The following is a 25,166-nucleotide window of genomic DNA, read 5'->3' on the forward strand; positions in this document are numbered from 1 at the left end:
TTTACCGTGACATGCAAAGATACTTACTTGAGAAACCTATTTTATGAGATCGATGAGTCCTTTACGAACATAATTATTCTGAAGCACAATTCAAGCAAACGAGTGTGAAAATCGTATATGCTGAGTTAAATAAAATGGTTAAACAACAATTAACCTAGAAACTTCGTACGCAAGCACGAAAACAATTCCATTTGAAAGGGATTATATTAGTCATGTTAATGCTGAAACAAAGGCGGATCTGTTTGATATGCGAGGGTTATTTTAGTGGTATATTTTGGCTGCCAGAAATGTTTTCTCTAAATAGGCATTAGGTAAAGAATAACAACCTAAATGTGAACATGACATATACGAGACATTAAATCTATATTTCATCAGCGTAACACAGAAAGACTAAGAAGAAAATTAAAAGAATGAATAGAGACAACCTTAAGAGTCATAACCTGTATAATGCAAGATGATTTTAATCGAGTTGTCAATGAGGATAGATTCGATTAATCGAGTTGTCAATGAGGATATATTCGACCGCAGAAATGATCGGGATTTATTTGAATTATTTTCTCCGTTTGAATCATACCTAAAGAAGATACCATACCGTTTGCTCTTTAGATGGCCAAACGAGAAATAATGTTCACAAGGTATCATTGGAATAAAGTTCAAAATATCATTAATGGGAGATACATTTCTAAGGTTGCAGAGAGAATGTATGAAGTATTAAATAAAAAGAATGATTGCAGGAAATAAAAATGAGGTGTTGGTTCTAAAGTATATGATTGCTTACTTTACATGGTGATAGATACAGACATATTACATCGTACATAGAATTGCTTTAATGAATGCAGATGAATTAATAATTATCCCACTATGGATGACCGATAGTTCTTCCGTGTCAACGGATGCAGATAAAAATTCAAAATGTTGATCAATATAAGCATTGGTTTAATAGGAATTCAATTAGTTTCGAGAAATAAACATGCCGAAATTTTAATTGCATTGGAAAAATATAAGCATCATCATTGTCGGATAAAGAATACGTCGGAATCGATATCACAGCAGATAAATAAATGCAGATCCGAGAAGTGTCTTCTGCAAGATATATACAACTACAACAAGGATATGTGAGACAGTTTAACGCCAGGATTCAGTCTCCACATCAACGCCATGCAGAAAGCTGTTTCTATGACCTAAGTAGATAACGATTGTATTTAAAAGTTATATGATTACCTCCCAATGATTGCAGAGATGGTGAATGAAGAAAGTAGGAAATCAAGTGAGATGATATGTAGCAAACTTGATATAAAGTACTTCAATAGTACACTCGTCATATTTGTGAAAATCAAAGAAAAATATATATCATATTTAAGCTGTAGTACTCCATCTTGTACGTAAATCGTAAATTAGAAATATATTGGTGGATGTTGAAGAGGCAAACACGTTGAAAAGCATGTATTATTAATGGACTTTTTTGTTTAACGGCTGGAGTTCATTATACCCGAATATATAAAAATACACAAATTAATCATACCATGGAAATATGTTCTAACTGGAGCAAGCTGAGATTGTTTGGAGCAATGGTTAGCTGAAGAAAGGCTCTGAATTGTCATCTATTATGGCGATTCAAATGCAAAACAAGAAACCAAAGAGAAAGGGTTATTCTTTAGCCACTAACACCTCGCTTATTGGGCAAATATATTGTGCGTCATACAGACCTCCTTATTTCATGACCTCTGGGAATTAATTTCGAGGTACTTCCGAAATTTCTCAAAACAATACAACAAACGGATAGTGTTGTTTCGTCAGTAATTCGATTCTTTTGTTATGTTTTGATGTTTCAATTGTGTTTTCGTTCGGTTCTAATGGTACCACATTATTTCCATCAAATGCACTTTCTGTTGATTCTTTCTTTGTTATAGAAAACAACGACGAATCTTGTGGTAGCTCTGACTTAACAACTTAATTATGTGTGATACTCTACATGCGCATCTCTTAGTGTCTCCCACAAAACATAAACTTAAGGTGGATGCCATCTTCTTTGCGCTTCGAGGTTTGCATAACCATCTTTGAGAAAGAGTGTATTAATGCTTTAAAATACATTTATGAGAGATTCTAAACACTTATTAAGTTTGCCGCCTTGGTCTGTGATGATAGTGATGTCATCTCAAAAGAGCCATAAAGAAGTTCAGTCTCCTCCAGATTTAGTGCAAACAAAGTCTTTCGTTTTCAAAATCAAACTTATTTTTAAATAATCTGCTTTTAATTATAATTGTAATCTGTTTTAAACAAACTCCAAAACTGTCGCCCACTCCCACCACCCCCACAGTGACCACACCTTTCGCACATCGCTAAGGCCGCTACTAATTTGTAACTCCAGAAATGACCATTCTATGTTGTTCTCTAAGGCACGTCATATTTAAATGTCATGTTGAAATATCACACAGTCCATAGTTTAAACTTTCCGCGTAAATCTACATCTTTATTCTCTATACAAATATGGATTCAATAGTATTACCCTTGTATCTGAAATCATTCTTTCCAAACAAGTTTGTGAAATTAATATCCATAAAGAAGGGAATGTTTATTACAGTGTCCAATTATTTGACCAGCAGCAATGCAGTAAATGATTCAAATGTTTCCATAAATCTACTGACCTTTTTGACCTCTTACTTTGTAGTGTATTAAGCGTTAAACACATAAGGATATTGTGAATACTGGCATGGGTTGTGGGCCAGTGTTTAAAAGGATGATTACTATCCGCTTGAGGGCATTTCCCTTCATTATCACCATCACAGAGGTTTATGCTCCAACATCTAATCATGATGACGAGGAAGTGGATGAGTTCTACGACTAGCTTCAAATTCTCATTGACCAGACAGCCAAGGAGGATATTCTAGTTATTCGGGGAGACTCGAATGCCATGGTAGGGGACGTCTGTGGTCCAGTAATGAACAGACCAATGAGAGGGGACTCAGGCTCATGGACACCGCCACCTACAATGACCTAGTGCTAACGAACGTCCCTTGGCCTCCAAAAACGTTCTAAAGGAAAGAAATGGCACAGTCCAGAATGAAAACACCCTAATCAGATTGACCACATCTTTGTCAAAAAGTGGTTCTGGTCTAGCGTTGGCATTGCCAGAACACGTCGCTTACCAGGAGCTGACAAAGGAAGCGACCATGACTTGTCGAAGTTGAATATCAAACTTCGTCTGAGGAAGACTAAGAAGCCGGGACAAATTAGCATCGGGTTTAATTTTTAAAAACTTAAACATCAAGCGTTTGAAGCATCAATAAGCCGCAAATTTGCACCACTCTCTATTCTGGGTGCTAAGAAATATACCTAGACTACTTTATCACCTCTTTCAACACGTCATTAATAGGTACAGCCAGTGAGATCCTTGGCAAGCCTTGTAGGATAAAAGTGAGTCACAGCAGACATCCTCTGGCTTTGTAGTGCCAGGAGAAAACTGGCGAGGATGTGATTCGACCTTGAAGGAGCAAGGGAAAAAAACACTGGGAGATTAACAACAGGGTTAAAAAGAGCTTACAGAAACGACGGAAAACTGGGTAGAGGACCAGTTTAGGAAGCCGAGAAAAGCCTGAACCGAGTAACAGTAATAAGGCATGCCGGTTGGTGAAAGACCTGATAACAGGGGAAACAGGGACAGCTATCATGATCCAGGATGAGGCTGGTAAGAGTCTCACAGAAGATTAAGAGATTATGAACAGATAGATGGAATACTGTGTAGAGCTTTACAACCACATACTTCTGTAGACCAAGCTGTACTAAGCTCCCAACTGACCACAACATATGTAGACACTGATCCTCAGGAAAGAAGTAGAGGCTGCAGTATAGTAACAAAAGGGAAGTGGGCTGGGGTAGACAATATACAAACGGAATTTGTTCAAGTAGGAGGAATCTCCATGATGGATGTCCACACAACAATCTGAAACAAAAGCTGTTATACACGGAACCAGTTTCTGATCAACCCTGTTCCTAAGAAAGGTAATCTGCAGCTGTGACAGAGCTACTGAACAATCTGCCTCATCATCATCCAAGCAATGTCATGCATCAGATAATCCTCAACAGAATGAAATCCCCTGGAAGTAAAGCAGAAGAGCAGGTTTCCGAGAAGGACGTAGCAATATAATACAGATCCTCAATCTTATACCTCTCTGTAAAACATATTTGCAGCATCAGCAGGACCTCTATTATGTCTTCATTGACTTCAGGAAGACGCAGTTCTCGTCAATGGCAACGCAGGTAATTGGTTCAGAACCACAGTCGGAGTTAGAACGGGCTATCTTCTCTCACCAACTTCCCTTAACATCGACTTGAAAAGGATTTTGTCCGATGCCTTGGAAGACCAGTATGGCAGTGTTAGTGTCGGAGGTAGAAAAATATCCAACCTTCGCTGCCCTGATGATATCGATGGATTAGTAGGTGATGAAAACGAACTGAAACCCTTAGTGAACCGTCTAAAGCAAGCAACACCAAGTTATGGGATGCTTTAGATCAGCGCTGAAAAGACTAAGCTAATGACAAACAGCCTGTTCAGCATCCAAAATGAAAATAAGAGTGAATTGACAGCGGATGGGAACATTGACAATATTCTCAGTATCGGGGTGTATAACCTCTGATGAAGATTCAAAAAATGAGGTTCATTCCAGGATTGCACAGGCAATAACTGCACAGCGTTGGCTAAAACCTATTTGGGAGTACAACAATATTACGCTTGAGTCCAACATCAAGCTTAAACGCTGCCTTGTCATATCCATATTCCTGTCTGCATGTGAGACATGACACGGACATCAGAAATAGAGAGATGAATCCATGCTTTGTCGCTAATGAATAATGCGCATTAGAATCCAAGGTGCAGTTGAGTTATATGAAGATCTGCTCACCACCGCAAAGAAACGTAAACTAAGATAGTATGGTCACGTACTACGCTCATCTGGCCTGTCAAAGATAATCCTACAGGGTACAGTGAGAGGAAAATGAAAACACGGCAGACAGAAGATATGGAAAAGAAAATATCAAAGAATTCGTTGGCAGGGACTTTGCAACGTCAAAAAGTACAGTGCTGAATATTGCAAAATGGAGAGATATTGTCGCAAAGTAGTCAGTGGCGCCCCTACGACCAGCTAAGTTACAGGAGAAATGAAAAATGAAACAAAAATACTTATTAACAACAATTTTTTTTATCTGTATATAATTTATTATCTGGCAAAACTTGCTCGCTTTTATGTTTTATGTTGTTTAAAAAGTTGTAGGGTTTTTTTTTATTAAATCAAGAATTAATAAACTATAGACCGTTCCCATAGATCTAATCATAATTTCACTGACATTGATTATTTTCGTATTGTATTCTATCGTTCTACTAACCTCAAGGGAAATCATTCTTCTGTAATTGAGAAAGACTGTTGGTTAAAGCAGTCACGATATCTTCCATCTTTATTACGACAGCTTTAAAGTCATCAGCTAACTTTTGAATCTTGTCATCGATCTGTTTCTGCTCATCGTTTAATCCTTTCTGGAGTTAGGATTGTATGGTATTTAAATTTGCCGGTCACTTCTTAATATCCTCTATACCATTCCCAAAGGCGGATTTTCAGTATTTAACCTTGTTAAACGAGTTCTAAATATCGCACGAATACTGCATGTTTTTTCCCCAACAGCTTGTAAAGGACCTACTTCACGGAACAGAACATTTAACTTCTTGGTATATCAACCATACGCAACTGATATTTTCCTGTTGTCGTATATTGGTGTTTGACGGTCTAATAGTTTGGTTGTTTTTGGTGTTGTCTTTTATGAGTTTGCTCTGAGGGTGGGATGGGTTGTTGTTTTCTCCTTTTTAATTCGAGATTTATTCCATTAATTACCAACTTATTCTCGCACGTTTGATTATATTTTAAGTTTTTATTTTCCAAATCCTTACGTATCGGAACATCAGCTTATGAATATATGCTTCATTCGGCGCACCAAATTTATTCAGAGCACCTGCTAAATTAGTAATTCAGAGTTTCATTTCATGTTTTGATGCCACTTATTTTTCCTAGAGATATGCTTTAATGTTTTACTGGTTCAAACCAGCATGACGTATCACACGTATTGCTCACACATCCCTAACAAGAAAGGCATGTCATTGGTGTCACATCAAAATTTATCACGTTCCACTTTTCATCTTTAATGATGTTATTCAGTATTGTTATTGTTCCTATTCGCATTGTTTGCATGAAGTTCACAACATGTAAAACGACACCACTGTGAAATGCATTCTCGACAGGTAAGGACTCCAGTTAAGCTAAAATATATCCGTTATAGCAATTGGAGCTTTAATTCATGAACGAAAAAATCTACAGATTATAGACCTAATAAATCCACAAATTGTATTCGATTCAATATATATATGATTAACCTACTCTTAAATCTAGACTTCCATTTATGTAAGGCAGATCACTCAAGGCAGATCCTCTTTAATTCTCTTCAGCTCTTGTATATTTCTACAAATGCTGAGAGAACCCTATCTTGACAGCCGGTGCTAATCATGCTGATTTACTTGCTCGTTTAATGGTGAGGATGACAACATCACTGGTAGGATATTCTCACAGATTATATAATAGCGTCTCAGAGCTAAAGCTTTACATCATAATATATAACACAATAGCAAATGTGGTTGCTCCACTACCAAGATAATAATAAGTTTGAACTACTTTTCTTTTCATAAAATTTGTCTTGGACGATCTTTTCCATCTTCGCATTTGTTAATTTCCCTAATTTTTCTTATTCACGTTCCTTCGAATATTTTCCAAATCGCCTATTAAGTTTAGTTCTATTTCTTGTTTTGCAAAGTTACTTTTTCAATTTTTTACCTTGGTCACCTCCCACTTTATTTCGCAAAATGTCCATCATCTCACAAGTTATCATCATCTTGTTTCCAAATCGAATTTATGGTAATTATATCGAACTTCAGTGGTTTCAATAAATGGAGACATGTCAAAATATCAAAGTAAAAAGGTATCAGTGTGTTCATACAAAATGGTTCTCGTTTAACCTTTTCAAAGTAAACACTTTAAACGGAGGGGTGAGAACGAGAAACTTATATTACCAAGCAAAGCTCATGAATATTTAGTCAGAACAAATCAAAGCCTATTTTAAAAAGTTGAATATGGAGAGCAGAGAACACAGAAGTGAATACCATAGTCACAAATACCGCAAAGTTGAAAATTACAGAGTACATCATATCACCAGTAGTAGAATTAACAATGCATTAAAAAACAAGAACAAATCTAACACACTGAGATTATATGCTGATCCATCCATAGAATTCATTCAAAGATCGATGAACTTCAAAAAATTAGAAGGCATTTAAGATGGTGATATATTAGACATTGACCATCATATCATTTAGAGGTGTGCAACCTTTTACGTTTCCAACCCTACCGCTCCGGCGGCCTAACGGTTAGAGCGTCCGCCTAGGATGCAGGAGGTGGTGGGTTCGAACCACGGCCGAGTCATACCAAAGACATAAAAATGGTACTAATAGCTGCCTCGCTTGGCGCTCAGCATTAAGAGGTTAGTGTAAGGACTGGTCGGCCTGGTGTCAGGATAATGTGACTGGGTGGGACATGGTGCTACATGTCTGCGGCATGATGCCCCAGTGCTAGACATCACTATAAACTACCACACTGCAGACATCGTAGCGAAATTACAGAAAAATTGTTAAAGCTACGTTAAAAATCCAAATCCAAATCACACATACGTTTTCAACCCTTGACAGCCAGAACGATACCATTACTAGACAAACACGATGACAAGCGAAGAGATAAATAATGCAACGATTCCATTCATGAATAACTGACTTTTAATAAAGTTGAGTTAAAAACATTCAACTTTATCACAGAAAAGCTTTAGAGGCAGGTGTTCCATTGGATACTGGGTTTCCTATCGTCGTTCGTTGTTAGAAGGCTTTCCTCAGACTTTACCAACTAGAAGACAGCTTGTATTGAGCTGTAAAATATGACACAGAGTTAGAGTTCTTATCAGCAGTAATACATTTATTGCATGGTGGTAGGTGCACATTTGATGTTTATAAAAAAAAGTACAATTCAGAGGAAGTACATCGGGATGTACAATGGATATATGGAAAGCCTCCAGAGAATTCCTGCATGGTTTTCTAAATTATTCAGAAAATTGTGCCTTATGGTCTTTGTTCTGGTTCTGGTATGTCTGAGAATTATCAAACTAGCACTTAGAAAACTACAAAGAAATGCCAAATTTAAATAACTCATATTCTGTGAAATATTGAATACAATTAGATGTGATATTACCATTTGTGAGGGGGCCCCGAGTGGCCGAGTGGTCTAAAGCGCTCAACGTTCCGGATCACTGCCGTCTCACCTCTTTCTGCGTGGGTTCGAGTCCAAAGCTCGGCTAGCGTGGGTACGTGGGAAAGCCTGCCAGTAGCTTCTCGTGGGTCGGTGGTTCTTACCTGAGTTTTCCAGGGTTCTTCCTCCACCATTAATACTGGCCGCCATGTATAGCCTATCTTGTGCTGAAAAATGGCGTTAAACCCTAGAACAACAACAACAACAACAATCATTTGTGAGTTCTCCCTGCAAAGAGTGTAGAAATTTACTCACCACATTTGCTATAGCTATGATGATAACATCAGATCAAGGTTTTTATATTTTGGTCTAGAGAGGAAGAAGGTTATATAGATTTTGATCATATTTTTGATAATCCCGTGTTTTTTTAAAAATTAGCATGAAATGGAACATTCAAGATGTTTCTAACGATATTCTTTTGTTAAATGAGGGAAGCTAAACTCTTAAATCCTCACCAAGAAAATTGACTAAATTCATGCAACAAGTTTCGGCAGAACAGTTCATTAGTTATAAACATAAAATTTATAAATACTTTATAATCAGATGATAAAAATGCGAAGCAATATAATCCTATTTAAAAGCTGAAGATGCAGAATTATATAGCGGAAGAAAGATTATGATGCCTTTTATAAATGACCCGGAAAACTCATTTGCTAGATCTAAACATACACTATCTCTTGGTCGAATATAAATGTAATCAGGCAAGATTGTATTACTGGGAATAACATTTTAGAAGGGCTGACACGGTTAGTAAATTCTTTAACGGTTTACCAGAAATACATCATCGAACCGTAAATGGTTAAGCGCAGTCAAGGACACTTCTTGCACAGAGTGTAAACTTGTAAGAATTACAATTAGTCCTTGGGTTGTTTTAAAAAATATGGAAACTGTGGGAACATTAAAGAGAAGAAACAAAATATCAATATCCAAATATAATCAATATCAATATCCAAATATAACCAATATCAATAACCTGCTGTTACACAATGACAGCTAGTATGAGTGACTGATCAAAGAGAAACGCAAGTCATTAGCGCAAATGAACCATTTCAACAGCAAGCACGAGACACCGAATTTGTTGTAGACGAACACAACGAAATAATTAATAGGGATCAACTTGTTAGATCATGTACGCTGCAAGAAGATAAGGACTCAAAGGATTAAGTAAATGCAGTGGAAAAAGTGAACTCAAAATAGATTCTATAAAAGCAGACATTGAAATGTATTACAAAGAGATGTATGTCATAAAATAGACCTCGGCAAAGGAACAGATGCAGCCAACAAAATCTACAACTAAATTGCGAGAACTGCTGGAAAATACAGCGAGTAAATGACACCAATAGTTAAACATTAACAGATTTAGAAAACAACTTTAAAAATGTTTCAGTGACCTAAATTCAATATTAGATGGGGTATATCATTGTCTACTTCTAATCAAACTGTTAGAATATATATGGGCAAATATTAAACAAGATTTGAAAAACATTGAATTATAATTACCATCATCATACCCATCAGCAAAATCACGGTCAAGATTATTATAGTTGTATAACCAGGATTACTACTGTATGTCCTCTTGTGTTGCCATTGTTACTTTCTCACAATTTGCGACATGAACCCTTTTATCTGTGGCAAATAACTAGTATGACATAGGCACAGTATTGTCTAAAAGCTTGACCTAGGGATCATTGATACGTAAAGTCTTACGTTTAGATATGGGCTTACTATTATGTACAGTTATGGGCTCAGCTTCGAGCACAATTATGGTTTTAGTTACGTAGACTGGTAGCGTCTCAGTTACAACTATTTATTCAGGTACATGTAAATTTATGTTTAGTATGGGCTCAGTTACATTAGATAATAGTTTGGGCAGTAATTCTCCAGCCGCCTTTTCCGCCATTATATTACTAACTTTCTCAGGCAACTAATCTTCAGCTAATATTTCACTTTATCTCTTCACTTTATAATCTCCACAAGCCTGTTAATTTATATTCAGTACATCACTGGAGACATACTTCAGTATTCCAGTTTACGACGTCTGGTAAGTACTTCTGCATCCGTATAGAAAAGAGGCATACACAAGTAATCAGAACATTAGTGTATATATATATATATATATATATATATATATATATATATATATATATATATATATATATATATATATATATATATATATATATATATATTGCAAATGAAAATATACATTGTATATTATACGAACATATATATGCATTATGACTATGACGCTTATTGCCCTTCATTCTAGCGAGGCAGCTGTGAGTATCATTTTAAGTCTTTGGTATAACTCGGCCGGGGTTCAAACCCACGACCTCCCGCTTTCGAGGCGGACGCTCTAACCACTAGGCCACCGGAGCGGTTTAAATGCTTGTCTGACATTAGGGTCTTATATCTGACGCATAGCAAACTGACACTATTCATCATGTGCTAATTTAAGTCGTCACAACTTCAAAATTTTCCCAACCTTTTGTCTTGGCATTATTCTTATGCAAGCAGAATTGGTGCTAACATCACGAAAATGAACACGTTGAATATATATAACTTGTATGTTAATGAGCAAGCGTGGGTATCTCTACTCTGGAGATGTCCTAAAGGACGAACAGTACTATTTCAGTTTCTACGGTAAACCTATGCAAACAGCGTGATATTAAAAATTCAATAGCGTTACATTTCTGAGTACACGTGATCAAACTTAAATTTATCAGTATAGACATATTCTTGATGGCATCTTCTGTGCAGGGCATATGGTTTTCCACATTGTCTGGATCTGCATGTCTTTTTAACCATGTTGTTTCAACTGGTGTCTGTGGTATTAGCGGTATTCCAGTTTACCGCGGTATTTAATGTTGGTGGCTAGTACTACGGTACTTTTTCATTGAACCGGTACATCGGTAGTTTCCGTCACTAAGGAGTGTAAGGAAATTTCCATTGAATCTTCTTACAACTTGAATGATATTAACAGCCAAGTTTTCATTATTTGTGATAAGATAGTTCAAGAGTTATCTTATTTTACAAAAACAGTTGTATATTTCATAAATTAATTATGAATATTACAAAAATAATTATATTTATTATCATTTTATTACATGTTTGACTGGTACAACGTATGCTAACGTGGTGTCCAAATGGAATGTTGTGAAACACATTTAGGTCGAATCCAACTTTCGGAAACATTTTGGATAAAAAAGCACACACACACCCAAAAGGACCCCACATGTCATGTTTTAGTTATCTAGTTTAGTTTAGTTATTCGGTGAAACAAAACGAGTCTACACAGGACTGAATATCGCTAGAACACGACATTTTCCAGGAGCAGATATTGGAACAGACCATGATTTATTAATGACAAAGTTTCGCCTCCACCTGAAAATGGTCAAAACGCCTAACCAACCAAGAATCATATTTGACCTTGAAAAATTGAAAGATCCAAACGTCGCAGAAGCCTTCCAAGCAATGTTAGGTGGTAAATTTGCTCCTTTGATAACCTTGGACAGCCAAGACACCGACCTTAAGTCTTTAACAACCATATTCAGCACAGCGAGCGAAATCATTGGCAAATCTCGTCAAACAAAGAAAGCTTGGGTCATAACAAATGTCCTTGAACTACGCGACAGAAGAAGAGAAATGTAAAAGAGAAAAAGAGATCATGAAGGAGCTAGAAAATACAGAGAGATAAACAACATGATCAGGAAAAGCGTTAAAAAGGCAAAAAAATCCTGGATAAAAAGACAATGCTGAAAAATCGAAGACAGTTTGAGTAGAAATGATAGCAAATTGGCATATCAACTGGTAAAAGATCTCACAACCCATACCTAAGAGAAAACTACCACCATCCAAGACAAATCAGGAAATTTCATCGCAGAAGATCAAGAGATCCCCAAGCAATGGACAGAATACTGCTCAGAAGTGTACAATCATAAGACCCAATGAGATCAAGCAGTACTAAATTACCCTAAAGCAGAATAAATTGATGATAACCCCTTTCTTCGTGAAGAAAGAGAAATTGCAGTTAGGTCACTAATTAAATGAAAAGTCAGCTGGCGTTGACAACATACCAGCAGAGCTCATTCAAGAAAGAGGAGAAGGGATAGTCACAGTCCTGACAACAACCTGCAACAAGATATGGCAGACAGGAGAAGGGCCCGCCACATGGACTCAAGCTTTGGTCATCGTGCTTCCCAAGAAAGTAAACCTACAGCTATGCCAAAACTGCAGAACCATCAGTCTGATCAGTAACCCGAGTAAAGTCATGCTGAAAATAATTCTCAAGAGACTAAGCCTCAAGCAGAGAAAATTATTGCTGAAGAGCAGGCAGACTTTCGAGCAGGAAGGATCACAACAGGACAAATCTTCAACCTTAGACTCCTTTGCAAGAAATATACCTTCAGCATCAGCATCATCTATACCACGTCTTTATAGATTTCAAAAAGGCCTTTGATAGGGTATGGCATTTCTCCTTAATGACAACTATAAGGAAGTATAATATCAGCTCAAACCTGGTGCTATTTGTTGAGCACCTCTATAACAAAGCCACTAGTGCTGTCCTCATCAATGGCAGCAGAGGAAATTGGTTTCGAACATCAGTTGGAGTCAGGGATGTATACTGTCACCTATACTCTTCAATATTTTCCTAGAAAGGATAATGGCTGATGCCTTACATGACCACAATGATGCTATCAGCATCAGAGGAAGAACAATCACCAACCTTCACTTCGCAGATGATATTGATGTTTTAGCAGGAGATGAAAAAGAACTGTCTGACTTGGCTGAGCGCATCGACATAACCTCCACAGCATACGGTATGGAGATTAGCACTGAGAAAAAAAAAACTGATGACAAACAACACCAACGGTATCAGTGCAGAAATAAATGTCAGTGAACAGAAGCTGGAAAGAGTCACAAGGTTCATGTATTTGGGATCAGTTATCATAGATGAGAGATCCAAACCAGAACTACTTTACAAGATTTCCCAGACAACATCAGCAATAACAATAAGGAAAGATACCAACATTGCTTTGTGTTCCAAAAAATGGCTATGTGCTCATTTGTCATTTCCATCTTTCTGTATGCTTGTGAAACATGGACATTCACATCAGACCTATAAAGAAGGATTCAAACCTTCAAAATGAGTTACCGCATGATCTTGGGTATCTCATATATTGACCATGTGTGTGTGTGTGTGTGTGTGTGTGTGTGTGTGTGTGTGATAGAGAGAGAGAGTGAGATATTCGGATTTTTAACGTAGCTTTAACAATTTTTCAGTCATATCGCTACGATGTCTGCACTGTGGCAGTTTATAGTGATGTCTAGCACTCGGGCATCATGTTACAGACATGTAGCATGATGTCCCACCAGTCACATTATCCTGACACCAGGCCGACCAGTCTAACACTAAGCTTTTAATGCTGAGCGCGAAGCGAGGCAGATGTTAGTACCATCTTTATAAATCTTTGGTATGACTAGGCCGGAAATCGAACCCACGACCTTCCGCATTCGAGGCGGACGCTCTAACCAATAGGCCACCGGAGCGTTTTATTGACCATGTAACTAACGAAGAAATCCACAACAGGATCCAACGAGCCATCGGATCCTATGAAGACCTCTTGACCACTGTAAAAAGGCGTAAACTGAAGTGATAGGTTCATGTCTCAAGATCATCTGGACTGGCAAAAACAATTTTTCAAGGCACAGTATGAGGGTAGAAAAGACGAGGCAGACAGAAAAAATGTGGTAAATCAGCACTGAGGAGTGGACGGGCATGGGATTTAGAGATTCACTAAGAGCAGTAGAGAACAGGGAAAGATAAAGAGAATTGGTTGTAAAGTCAACTATGGTGCCCCAACGACCTCTTGGGTTAAGGGTTTGATGCTGCATCTGATGCTGTTGCTGCTGCTGCTGATGATGATATGCCAATGTGTTAATCATGCGTATTTTTTTGTGAAACTGCAAACCATCTTACGATTTTGAGAACCGCAGTTGTTTTTCTCTGAACGTAAGGTAATTTCTCAAGTCCACTAAATATTTTCTCGTTTGTTGAGTGTCCTATGTTTACTGGCCCTCTATGATAAATATCCCACTGCTGGCATGCAATTCAACGTTTTTTCTTGCCTATTATATCATTGGTGTAGCTAGAACATTGCAAGCTTCAGTATCAACACTTCTTATTTTTATCAATAGGTTCTCTTATCTCAGCACGATGTATTTCCTAGTATAAGCTATAGTGTAAGCTTAACCATCCCACTTTACTTACAGCTTTTCGATTACAACTTATACAAAAAATAACATACACCTAGCGATTTCATCTACTATTAGATACCAGCTATTTAATCTTAGGTAGCGGATGACTGGGAAAGGCTGAGATTATCTTTGAAATGAAATATGTATTTTGTATTCTTTTGTCTAAAGATAATATATATATTTTTTCCAATGAATATAGTGAATATAATATGGTAATATTTTGCTAATAAGTCAGAGTAAGATATTTTTCCAGCTATTGAAAGACGGAAATGAAACAAAAAGTGTCAGGCCCCACCCCACCCCCAGAAACACTGAGATATTGGTCCTTAATATTAACTGCGGTATACCGTGATACGTATCGTGGTAAGAAACAAAATACTTCCGTAAATCACGGTATAGATATGTTCGTGTACCTAGCTCTATCTTTTAATACAGCACCAAGAGCCGGGTGCTTATTTCCGTCTTTCAAATGCACGCCTGTAAAATGACAAATCACATCAATACAACACGGGTTCTTTTTTATATCCAACTAGGATATTCTCCTAAAATATTATATTTACTAAAATCTAACTTTCATTATCAACCAATCCTGGCGAGCATTATTCATATATACTCTATTTTATTTTCATTAGTACCGTGAGTCCTAAAAGCAGATCGCGTTGAGCAAGAATGAATAGACAAAAAGTAAGCGCTTGCTTATGATTACGTTAGGTTGACTGACGTCATAAAGCTTAAACCTGGCATCAAATGTCAATATTATCACAGTATCAACATCAACAACTTAAGTTTAATACAATGGTGATGATCAAGGTAATGCTCATCGTCATCATCATCATCATCATCATCGCTATTATTATTATTATTATTATTATTATTATTATTTCAGATCGAAGTGCACAAGAAGAAAACTCTTACTTTAACTTTGTCAGTTCGGGTGTGCTGCCTAAATTCAATATTCTAATGGCATTCTTATGTGTCACCTTTTCCATTCAATTCATAAGCGATGTCTGCAAAATAGTCACGACCTTACGGTGACGATATTTAAGATGTTTCAACGAAATCTCACTATGGCTACAATTTTCGGCTATTCTATGAATTAACTTTTTTGGAGTTTCTACAAAGGTATGTCTTCTCGTGTAACTTTTGAGTTATTCACTCCTTATTATCGCAATAGTCTAGTCATCAATGATGTCTTTGCACAATCAGTCTCGAGAGAAATAACGATGCAGATAAAATGAGGTGTTCCCAATGTATCAAGATTGACAAAAATGGCACTCAGCTACACACAGCAGTTGTCGAATGTATGCAAAATACTTCCGATATAGTCCAAAATGGCCTTCTGTTTTACATTCAAGATTTACTGAGAAAGGATAAAGGCGTTCAATATACTCCAAGTATGAATTTATGAAAATGTTTGGAAATATAGGCAGATGCATCAGACAGACACAAAACAAGTTGTTTTAAGGACATTTTCCATTATATAAACGTTCGGTGGAGAAAGGACCATATATCGTTCCAAAATATTCATGCGCTGACAACCATATCAGAAAAAAAAGAACTTTTTTTATGTGTTGGAATCAGAACGACCATTATATTATTATTGTTATAATTATTATTATTATTATTATTATTATTATTATTATTATTATTAATTGCGACAATCGAAGACGAAGACGAAGCAACTGAGCTTTTCTTGTAAACAATTCTTTCTTGTGCGCGTATGTGTGCATGTGTATTTGTGTTATAGTTTCTTCTACACAAAACGATGTATATCCAGAGAGAATGAAACTATCTATTAGACAAAACATTGGAGGTGGATTAACATTTGTATACCCCATTATTTCAGTTTATACTTACGAATAAATCCTGAAATCCAATTATTTTTCCAAAATTATTTTCGTTCTATTAAGATGACCACTTATCGTTTAGAAAAAAGGAGCCCCTCCCACATCTCTCTCTCTCTCTCTCTCTCTCTCTCTCTCTATATATATATATATATATATATATATATATATATATATATATATATATATATATATATATATATATATATATATATATATATGGATCTGTACTATTTCAGTGATGATGCTAGCATGATCAGGTGTCAACGAGAACGTTTTGATCGATTCTACGTCATGTACTTTATTTTCTTGTGAGTGTTTAAAGTTATAAAATGTATTTCTTCAGATTACGTGCTGATGATGTACACGTAAGTGAACGGAATATTATATTATTGATTTTATTGCAGTTGGAAAAATAGACTGCATGCCAGATGCACCTCAGTGTTATCAAGAATTTGTACAAGATCCCAACTAAGAGTGCTCCACGAAAATGTCCAACTCATAAGAAATCATTGACTTTTCTTCATTCATCCATATATATATATATATATATATATATATATATATATATATATATATATATATATATATATATATATATATATATATATATATATAAACACACACACACACACACACACATATATATATATATATATATATATATATATATATATATATATATATATATATATATATATATATATATATATATATATATATATATATATATATATAGCTAAAGCGGTATGGCACAACAAAGAAGGTTTGAAAGCTTGCTTTTTATGTTGCGGAAGGAAAACAAACAACAAAATAAAATTTCCTCAAGGTAAGAAAGGACTGTGTTCAATCAGATGGTGATTCTGGAATGTTAAAGTTGACTGGGCTGATGGACTTTCAAATAATTTGTTCTTGAATTAATATAACCTAGCAATCTTGTTAGCATACCAATGACTTTATGCCAAAATTCATCTTAGAAAAAAAGCATAATTATATATCGATCACGTGTTAATCAAAACATTGGCATGCTGGCAGTTCCAATACAAGCTGTAATATCACCTAAAACATTTAGTCCAATATATGCAAGATATTGACATGACCTTTTATCAAGCAACTTTCAAACTTACATCTTTGACCTTTATATCAAGGTGCGATGCTATTCCGTAGGTGTGGCTATGTCTAATATGATGATTAAACAGGTTTTCGTTAAATGGTGAACGTAAATCTGAAACTTGTTGATATGCTAAACATTTTCCACTTTGCTTGTCCGAAATGAAATAAAGATAAGAAACAGGTTTTCATGTGATGATTTGTCTGCCTGTGTCTGTGTTTATTTGTTTGTCAGTATGTTTTTCTTTGTTGTTTTTTAACGCATTTATCTCGTTTAATGATACGAGGGCTTATTGTATTTTGGACTGTATTTTAATTGTATTGCACTTCGTTTCAGTTGTGAGAGACTTGGAGCGATGAAAGCGATCAAGATTTTATGTACTTGTAACGATTTGTAGTAGCAATAAATCTAAGCCTGTTTTCCCTTCTAGATATTACGGAAGGATGCATTTTAATTATATATCGTGTTTTTCTAAATCGATTGGAATGTGGAGATCGATTTCGGGGCAAATGATATTTAATACTGATTACAATACCAAGTAACCTTTATGAAATTATAACTACAGTGGAATCATTGCCAGTAGTAAGAAGCAAGTGCGTCCTGACTCATCTCTGTTGGTTATTAAAAAGTACACCCACTTACCTATCTACTATAGTATACATTTTAGCGATCAACATTAATCATCTTCTCTATTAATTTGGCTGTTGTACGTTTAAGTGTGCAAATGAAAACTGTAAAATACAGTAGATATACAAGACAGAAGAACGTTGATGCGATGGAAAAGGCAATACTGCGTCCAGCCGGTGTAAACAATTCCCAGACAACATAAAACTGATATCTAATTATATTAAAACTAAAGAGCCAACCAGCCGTGCTAAGGAATAAGTTTATAACTATATTTTTAACATTATATTGTTAGCTCTGCAAGATTAGCGCCAGCTGCCGTGGCCCTTATTAACACACATAAACAAAGACATAAAAATCTGCAACTGTAATTTCCTCGTCAACGATTGCCCCTGTGTCTATTAACCGAATATTAGCAATTAATCGGATTTTTCCGAGCCATAACTGGCAGTTATCAGCGTTGGACACTCATCATCCTAAGCAATGTCATGCCCAGAGCTAATATTCATGTCCAGAGTTAATATGTATCATATACCCCTTATCAAAAACGAGTTGTGATTTTGCCATCTTACATTTTCCTTTTATTTTATTGTATTCCTAGTCTTCGGCGGAGGATTTAAGATGTAATTTGTGTTTTAAACCATTGTTCACATATTTTCATGCTGGCACATAACTAAATGAAGTCTGATATGTCATACAATAATGGCATCATTCCATTAGAGTCTTGATTTGTAAGGTCCATGACCGAAACGTGTTACCATTAGCATATGATTTCACTGATAAAATATGCAAACTAACCTAACAGCGCAATAATAACAAAGGTTTTCTAGAAAACAATGAAAGGACAGCAAACACTTAAACGACGGTTTTGCACACTAACATTTAACAACTATATTGTGCAACTGTAAAATATATTCAATGTAAAATATATTCAATGGAAAAAAAGAAACACACACATATGAACAAAAATGATATAAACAGAACTGCCATATGAATCGCTTTTTAAGAATATAGTTCCTAACTATTAAAGCTGTCTGTCTCATTCTGGTCTAAAAAGCGTGGTTTAAATAAATATTGCTTCCGATTAGGTGCACCAGCTCAGAGAATATACGAGACATCTGAGCATCGTAATACATCTGGATAATTAGACCATCTCCTAGAGTATCTCCTAGAGTAGAGGAGATCTTACATTTTGACACGATGGAAATCCACACTAGGACTGACAAATTAAAAATGTTTTGTTTCATGTGTAAAGTTTTAGCGGCTTTATGATAGCATATCGAATTTGGGTATATCATTACCACCAAATGAATACATCTTTATCGAATACATGGCTTAGTCGTAACATAAAAAGCGCTGCAAGACATTGCATATACATCGAAGGTAATGTGATCTATGTCTGATAAACAAAATGCTAGGGACTGAGGTCGATTGTTTTTAGATAATTGGACCTCATTATCGTCTCTTGTCAATTCATATTTCAGGATGACATTCTGATTAATATGCTGGTATTGAATAATTGGGGGAAAACGACCCCTAAATGGGAGCCAAGGTAATTAGCCTACTTTGAGTACATGTACACAGTCGGTCAATCTTAGGCTTGATAACGACGGCTCTGATTTAAAATATGACGATAATTTCATATATAACTCTTTGGCATCTCTCCCTGTTTAAATCTTTCATGTTAGGTTCCGCATTGATTGTTATTATTTCATTCTGTTTAGCCAAACTCTCGTCAGCTACACATTTTAACTCTAGTTCTTTTGTTTATTTATATGTGATCGCAGGCACACTTCTTTGATCTTGTGAAAATGTATAGGTACGTATATATGCACCTAGGTTTCCTTTAGCAGGCGTCTAGGCACCCTTAATTAGTCACAATTTCCAGTGCTGCTTTGTTTATTTTCCGATCTTTGTCTTTGTCAGATGTTCATAGGCATGATTCTCGATTTCTTTTCCATGAGATATCATTCTCAAATTCCCCCGAGCAGCAGAGAGGGTGAACAGACCACTTAAGGGAGTGGTCACCCTTGTGTTTTACCAAAAAAAATAGTGACCACTCATAGAGGTCAATTACCACGTCTACGATTATTGTTTGTCCCAAACAGAATTGTAGACGAACCCTCTCTGCTGCTATCAATCTTGGGAATCATCATCTGAATCATGGGAATCTTCATCTGTTTCATCTTCATCTGTTTCATCTTTATTTGTTCTATGTTTCAAGTAATATTCAAGTTCTGATGGTGGTTTTTCTATGTTTGGATTTATGTTCTTTCTTTTTCTGTAATAGTTCATCAAACTTCTGTATCGATCTCCACCGCAATTTTTGCAAATCTGATATAATCCTCTAACACCGTTGTTACAACCAACACAACTTCGTGGACCAGCATGAGGGTTTTTCTTTATAAGATAATTATGTTTCTTGCAATATTCTCCACGGCATTTTTTATTACATTTATCTGTTGTTCCTTGACGCAGCCACGCACAGTTGTTCATTATCTTTTTAATTCAATTTAATTTTATCATCACCCCTGTTACCCAAATATTTTTTCAAGACCCACACGATATCTTGTTCTTGGATCATGTAAATTTATTGTTATAAATCCATGCGGAGTAGCTTGCGCTCGTGAGAAGAAATTTTTTAATTTAATTATATCCATGTCACCACCACACCAAGTTTGATGAATATTTCGCAACGTGTGTGTGTCTACGCCATTAAACACAACTAAAATGTTGCAGTTGTCTCTGATCACCTTCGGAATTTGTGTATATCGTTGAGTAACATAGATCACGTCTGTATTTTTGTGTCTACCTCGGGAAAATATTCTGGCTGGATTTGATTGTTTATCTAGCATCACATCGTCGTATACAACTAAATTATTAATAAATCCGTCTATGGAATCTACGGATGGTGCTTCATCAATATCGGTTATAAACTCTATAACATCATTATCCTCATCCAGTAATCGTGCGTTTTCATTGAAATCTTTAAGTACATCATAACATCGTTGATCATCAACGGATGGTGCTACTAAATATAATTTATCCCATTTCAACCATCTCATTATCAGATTAAGTAATAACTGCGTCTTACCCGATCCAGATGGTCCTATGATAATCATTCTGATGGAATTTGGTAGCGCAGGATGGTGTTTAACTGGCTCTCGTTGCCGAGTTGCTGAGAAATCAATTATATCCATATATATTATAACATGAATTTATATTGTTTACGCTGTAAAGTTAAAACTCCAACCACTGATTTAGCTACGGTTATAACAAAAAATAAAAAAATAGCGTACGGTGGAAAATGTTCTATATGCGGTAGAAAGAAATTTTCGTTTTTACCTAATAAGCGCGGTGGTGATATTGCTAATTTGATGTCAAAGTTTCCAGGTGCTCCATGGGCTAAATACAGTGGAGAAAAACATCTACCAGGATATAATTATTGCGGTCCTGGTACTCGACTCGATATCAGGCTCGATAATCAGGATCAACCAAAACCAGGCGAGGAACCAATAAACGCTATTGATCGAGCTTGTCATGCTCATGATGTAGCTTATAAGAGTCAAAATCTACAAGATAGGCATATTGCAGATGTAAAATTAATTCATTCATTAAATTCTATAAAAAATAAAAATATTAGAGAATCATTAGCTAATTGGTTAGTAAGATCCTCGATGAAAGGTAAATTAGCGCTTGGAGCTGGTAATTAATAATGGAATTAATTTATTATTCACCGAGAGGATATTGGAGAGGCAAAGCAGCAATTGGTAAACTTGCTGATGCAGCAGCGGTTAAACATTCTACTGCTAAAGCGTGGTTGTCCAGGCAGGCAATATGGCAAATTTATCTACCACGTCCTAAACAAATTCAGTACGCGTATTTCGATGTCAGTGTTCCTAATGAAGTTCATCAAGCTGATATTCTGTTTTTACCGCATGATACTGTGCGTGGAAAAACGTACAAGTACGCGCTAACCGTAGTTGATGTTGCAAGTAGATATAAAGAAGCAGAGCCGCTATCAGCGAAAACATCATCTGAAGTAGCCGATGCGTTTGAACGAATTTATCAACGAGGTGGTGGACCACGAGGTGGTCTGCGATGGCCACAGCTACTACAGGTTGATCCTGGTAAGGAATTTCTTGGTCCAGTATCATCGCTGATGAAACAACATAATACCAAAATACGACGAGGTCATACTGCAATTCATCGTGATCAAGCAATTGTTGAGCGATTTAATCGAACACTTGCTGAGCGGTTATTTGGATATCAATACGCGAGGGAATTTATTCAGGATAAAAGATCTCGCGAATGGGTGGCAAGATTACCAGGCGTGATAGCTGCATTAAATAATGAGATTACACGAACAACCAACATGAAACCCATTAGCGCGGTCACAAAAAAAAATATACCAACACAACGAAAAGATGTTGGAAAACAAAAAATATTAGGTGATGTTACAGTCAGATATTTATATGAGCCTGGTGAACTTGAAGGTGGTAAAGCGAGAGCAACTGATCCTATTTGGAGCGTTACCACACACAAAATATCTACCGTGACAAGATCCACTGGAAGAAACGCAGGTGTTTCCAGACCTGCAATCTACAGATTAGATTCAGCTGCTCCTCAACATGGATTTACACGTGAACAACTACAAATAATTCCCGCGGATACACAACTACCACCGCGATCACTTCAGTGATTTCGATCACTTAACTAGCACTAGCGCCTCTACGTCGATTACATTCGAGACAGGTCAGCATGGTATTTTCTCGTGTATGACCGCGACTATTATCTTTTCTATCTACGGTAAATTGTCTTGAATCATTACTCGAATACCGCCATAACATTATACAATTACAACTGGCGCAATGATTATTCTGCTGCTGTTTTAACTCAATAATAAATTCAACATCAAGATCAAAGTCACGTTTATTTTTTTTATCAGATTGTTTGTATCCGATTAATTTTTTTCTTATTATATCATCATCGATGATGTTAAATTTATCAACGATTTCAGGAATTATGATTCTACGTAATTGAGATATATTTCTGACCCTCGATACCGCTAAATAAACTAAATTTGACCACTCGATGCGATCGTCTACAATCCAAACTCGTGTATCAGAAATAGTTAATCCCTGAGACGAGTGGATTGTCATAGCGTATCCCAACACCCATGGAGATTTGTCAGCGTGTATTGCATCTTCGACCACACTGATATCAACGGCGACAATATCATTTAATACGAGATTTTGATTCTCAGTCTGTCCTGGAATATCAACATTAATATTCTGTTTTCGTGTATCTGATGGTCTATAACACAACGGTACGGGTAATTCTGAGTGTTTTTCTTTATGCAGCTGAAATAACTGTTGTTGTAAAGCGTCTCTGATTATTTTTCTACTTGCTACGATCAAATCGGTGGGTCTCCATAAATTTAAAAAATCACTCATTGATGTCTCTGAGATCACTCCACGTATTATTTCACACTGAATTTTGTTTGATTGTAATCTGATTAATTTTTTAAATTCCTTCAAATTTGCATCAAGAGCTCTATGATCATCATCTATTTCTTCGTAATAATCAACGAAATTTTTTAACCAATCATGTGGAGATGGTCCAACAAAGGGCGGCGGTTGACCATGATCGCCACACATTATTATAGCGGTATTTTTCGTCAACAACCAATCAAGAAACGTTTTTAATGTATCCAATGACACCGTGCATATCTCATCCCAAATAATTATTTTAGGTATATATTTTTCTCCCATCCGTTCAGGAGTCCATGTATCTCCGCGCCACCGAAAGAAACTATGATACGTGCACGATTGTACTTGCCGCTGTTTCATCTCACGTGCAAGTCTATGTGTGGGTGTCAGCACGATTATATCTGAATTTCTAAAAACATTAATCGTTCGAGTTGTTTTGCCGCATCCACCGGGTCCATTGAGATATACTGTCTTATATCTGGTTATTGGATCACTCAACGATGGTGCTTTCGACATTTCTGATATTTTATTACCCCTACGATAAAAATCTCTCATTGGAACATCTGCTGATTCTGTATAATTGTGTAATAGTTCCTTTTTTATTCTCCACGAACCCCATCGTTCATCATTACTTGTAAATTTCATAACAGGTTCTAAATATTTACTTGAAATATAAAACGAATCTGTTGCGACTCTGACTGCGGTCTCAGGAAATCTATTAATCATCGATAATAAATTTATAGAAACATAAGCCAACATGGAAGATCTTAGATGAGTATATTGCGGGGATACATCATTTATGTAACTAACGATCGTACCCAATTTTGTTCCGTCGGATAAATAAACACCTTCTCGATTTACAAATATATTTTTCGCTGTTGTATCAGCGATTATAAAATCGTACTCGGCATCATCTAAAATTAATCGTGCGTGATGTCTTTTATAATCATATGCACCACCTTGAGTAAATTTACCTATAATTTTTCTACCGAGATCTTTTGCGGTTTTGAGTTTATTAGGAATATCATCTTCGGAAACATCCTTAAACTCGCTGATAACTTCAGAATCTGACATGGGCAACCAAACTTTGGTCTGTGCATGATATGATATAATTGCCTCACTGACCACCAACGATGTCAGTATCATACAATCTAGCATATATCGTAACAAAACTATAGGTGCCCAACGTTTTTCACAAAAATGTCTACCAAACCAAACATAACAAATCTTGTGAAGATTTTCGTTAAGCTCGAATGATTCAATACAGGCGAATCCAGTCAGATCAAAATCAGGTAATGGTCCATTAATTGCCACTCGCGTCATCTCGTTTGTAGGGTGACCAAATCTTTCAAAGTACACAGAACAATCTCCGTATCCCAGAAAACTTCCTGGATAACATGCAACCATATCAACCGAAATAACATCATTGTAATTATATTTGGTATTCCATAAT

The 25,166-nt window shown here is 36.2% G+C and overlaps 1 protein-coding gene across 2 annotated transcripts in view; it reads left to right on the forward strand.

The window, feature by feature from the left end:
* The window catches only part of LOC149801471 (opioid-binding protein/cell adhesion molecule homolog), a 158,661-nt gene extending 142,142 nt beyond the window's left edge, over positions 1 to 16,519 (forward strand). For both annotated transcript variants that reach the window (XM_089954318.1, XM_089954319.1), the window contains one exon: positions 15,529 to 16,519. In XM_089954318.1, coding sequence (XP_089810444.1) covers positions 15,529 to 15,677 — 149 coding nt within the window. In that variant the 3' untranslated portion in view covers positions 15,678 to 16,519. The remainder of the gene's footprint in view (positions 1 to 15,528) is intronic.
* Positions 16,520 to 25,166: the final 8,647 nt, after the last annotated feature.

This window comes from Sinohyriopsis cumingii, chromosome 4, assembly GCF_028554795.1.
Source record: "Sinohyriopsis cumingii isolate HCF-2022 chromosome 4, ASM2855479v2, whole genome shotgun sequence".
Taxonomy (NCBI): Eukaryota; Metazoa; Mollusca; class Bivalvia; order Unionida; family Unionidae; genus Sinohyriopsis; species Sinohyriopsis cumingii.